Source organism: Tenrec ecaudatus, chromosome 7 (assembly GCF_050624435.1).
Source record: "Tenrec ecaudatus isolate mTenEca1 chromosome 7, mTenEca1.hap1, whole genome shotgun sequence".
Taxonomy (NCBI): domain Eukaryota; kingdom Metazoa; phylum Chordata; class Mammalia; order Afrosoricida; family Tenrecidae; genus Tenrec; species Tenrec ecaudatus.
The window spans coordinates 100,502,824-100,505,666 of NC_134536.1; the positions used below are offsets into that span (position 1 = coordinate 100,502,824).

General features: G+C 49.8%; 1 protein-coding gene across 1 annotated transcript; it reads left to right on the top strand.

The window, feature by feature from the left end:
• The first annotated feature begins 413 nt into the window (after positions 1 to 413).
• LOC142452872 (developmental pluripotency-associated 5 protein-like) lies at positions 414 to 1,152 on the top strand. The gene is made up of 3 exons (XM_075554041.1): positions 414 to 525; positions 615 to 794; positions 1,082 to 1,152. Exons 1-3 carry the CDS (start codon positions 414 to 416, stop codon positions 1,150 to 1,152), a joined length of 363 nt encoding a protein of 120 aa, XP_075410156.1.
• The last annotated feature ends 1,691 nt before the right edge of the window (positions 1,153 to 2,843 follow it).

Here is a 2,843-nt window from a genome sequence, read left to right on the forward strand (position 1 = left end):
CGATCCGGCAACTCCTGCTGGGAAAAGCTGGAAAGCCTCAAACCCGGATTTTCCCCCTTTGGGGTTCTGGCTCCCCCAATTGTTTGCATCGGAAAAGTCAACGGCCCTGCTTCACTCACCTCCAAGCCCACCAGACCCTCCTGCTGCTAGAACCGTGTCCATGCAGGTGGACTCCCCCGGTGCGCTCCCGACGGCTGAGCCCTGTGGGCCCCGGGCGCCGTCAGGGCGGGAGTGGCCCGCAGGTCAAGGCGTGGGCTCAGGGGACAGAGGGCGGTGAGCCGGACTGCGGGCAGGGGGCGGGGCCCGCCGGGGTGGGGGTGGGGTCCCCAGGTGCTAGACCTCCCCTCGCGGCCGCTCTGGGCTGGCAGTCAGCGCTGGCTTTCTCCCACTTTGTGGGTGTCCAGGAACTCGTGATGGGAGCGCGCCCGGGGCGGAAAGATATCCCACTGTGGATCAAGTGTCCCGACGATTTAAGAGATCCCGAGGTGTTTCAGGTTCCGACGTGGCAGCTGGTAGCCATATTTGGTGAGTGAGTCCAGCTCAGGCTTTTCGGTTGCCTGGCCTCGGTACGGTACCGACTGCTGACCTCTCCGTACCTTCCCCAACAACAACAGGCCCTAATGGATCTCGACTCCCGTGCCTGGAGCGAGTGAGCAAGACTATGCTCGAGCTGAAGTTTCTGGAATCCTCGAACTTGACCAAGGTTGTCATCTATGGCGCCTATTTGCACAAGTTACGGGCCAAGTGGATGCTCGAGTCTCTGGCCCAGTGGCACCGCCAGCGACAAGAGCGAGGTGAGAGACTTGGTGTCCAAGTGCGTCAGAGCTGGGGCAGGATCACTTCCAATGGCCCTCTTCTTCCACCCGTGCTTTGGGGAGTCCCCGAGACTCCTTTGGGATTCTGGCAGTTAGCTCTGAGGATCCAAGGATGTGACTGCTGTTATTTAGAGCAGAGATAATTCAGTGGGGGCAGTTAGTTAATATTTTAAGGAGACCTTCCTCATTAAAAGGTGCTGAGAGCGGTTGGGACTCTTTCCCTTCTTCTGGGGCTCAACCTCACCTCTTTACACTTTCTGGTACAGGAATGCTGAAACTTTCGGAAGCCATGAAAGCTCTCGAACTAGACCTTGGATTCAGTGAAGCCAGTTCCTAGTCCACCTGTATAGAAGAGTACAGTGTGCCCTGAGCTTAGTGGATCTGACTTAACAAGTTGGAGGAGAACAATGATTTGGGGGTATCTCTTTGCCTCTGAATTCTGCAATGAACACTTGTTTCTAAGGTTTCAAATTAAAGGCCTAAATAAAATAATTCCTAAATATTGTGGTTAATGGACTGGATGTGACACCACAGAATTACTCAGAAGGCACACCCAAAGTGGTCATGGCTCTGGAGTGGGACCTTGTAAAGCCATAACCAAAACCTTCAGAGCTGGAGAGATGGACGAGGGCACACTTAGTCAAGCTCAGAAAGGGGCTGAAGTGGGGTGGGGGTGAGGCTGAATCTATACCCGACATGCAGCTCTGAACAAAAGAACAGTCTACCTAGGGGTGGGGTGTGGGGAGAGCTGTAATTGTCTGGAACTCATCTGATAAGTTAGTTACGATAATACGCCTGTGACAAGTTAATGTAAAATGAAGAACCATATTCTTCAAAACCAAATTAAGGCCATTAAGTGTAGCATTGTCGTAATAGAAGACAGCTGACCTCTCACCTGTTTCTGCATTTTTAATCCTCTGGGGAATGTTGTTTAGGAGGTAGAATACTGGAGGACAATTCAGCTTTGCATAGATAGGAAAGGGAGACCCTCACAGACCCACTGAAATATGGTTTCTGGGATCTTCATCTAATTTACAGAATTAGAGCTGTAAGGCCCCCAGATGAAAGTGCTATTGGGCATAGGTGAGACAGTGGATTGCGCTTACCATTCAGATACTAAATCCCACCCACATGGGGGGACTTCTGGCTCACTCTCTCTCTCCTCTTAAGCAAATGCTTTAACTTCCTCTGTTTTACCAGTTTCTAAAACAGCCATTGATTGAATGACCCTTTCACAGGGGTTGCCTGATTCATAACAATAACAAAATGACAGTTTTGAAGTAGCAACAAAAATCATTTGATGGTTGGGGGTCACCACAACATGAGGAACTGTATTAAAGGTCGCGGCATGAGGAAGGTGGAGAACCACTGCTCTAGAATGAAGATCACTGTGACCCTGTAGGGATACTAGGCTTTGGCTGTACTATACATAAAGCACTTAGAGTGGAGCTCACATGTGAGAGGCCTTCAAAAGTGGTGGGGAAAGTCTATTATCTCTTCCACCTCATGTGTAGTAACTGTGAACTCTGGTGAAATTGTTCACTCATGGGAGAGCTTGGCTGTTTTCTGTAGGACACGCATCTAGCAACATCCAACCAAATAGATACTTGCCACTCCACCACCGAGTGGCCCATGGCTCTGGACAAAAAACTAGGATTCATATTTAATTCCTTTCCCCACACACATGAAACCCATCAGCAAGCTCACTCAATTTATTAACTCCAGTGTCAATAGTCTGAAACCTTCCATGCCTGCAATGAGGCCAGCCTCTCATCTCTTGCCTGGGCTACTTGATTTCTCTTTTGCCATCCCACAGTCGGATCTTTGTTTAGCAGCCAGACCAACTTTTGAAAATGTAATTCGTATTGCCCTCCCCTCCTGCAAAGGCAACTAAGAAATCTCCATAATTTTCCATACATCTTAAAGGTCCAGTCAATGGGACCTCTGCCTAATAGAAACTGCATCATCTTGCCGTTTGCCTGGAAGTCTTGCTCAAGCTGTTACTCTGGCCTGTGAGTTTCTGTTGTT

Coding starts and splice junctions, on each gene's coding strand:
- LOC142452872 (XM_075554041.1), top strand. CDS start 414: ATGGGAGCGCGCCCGGGGCGGAAAGATATCCCACTGTGGATCAAGTGT. Junction 526..614: donor GCAGCTGGTAGCCATATTTG/GTGAGTGAGTCC, acceptor CAACAACAACAG/GCCCTAATGGATCTCGACTC. Junction 795..1,081: donor CCGCCAGCGACAAGAGCGAG/GTGAGAGACTTG, acceptor TTTCTGGTACAG/GAATGCTGAAACTTTCGGAA.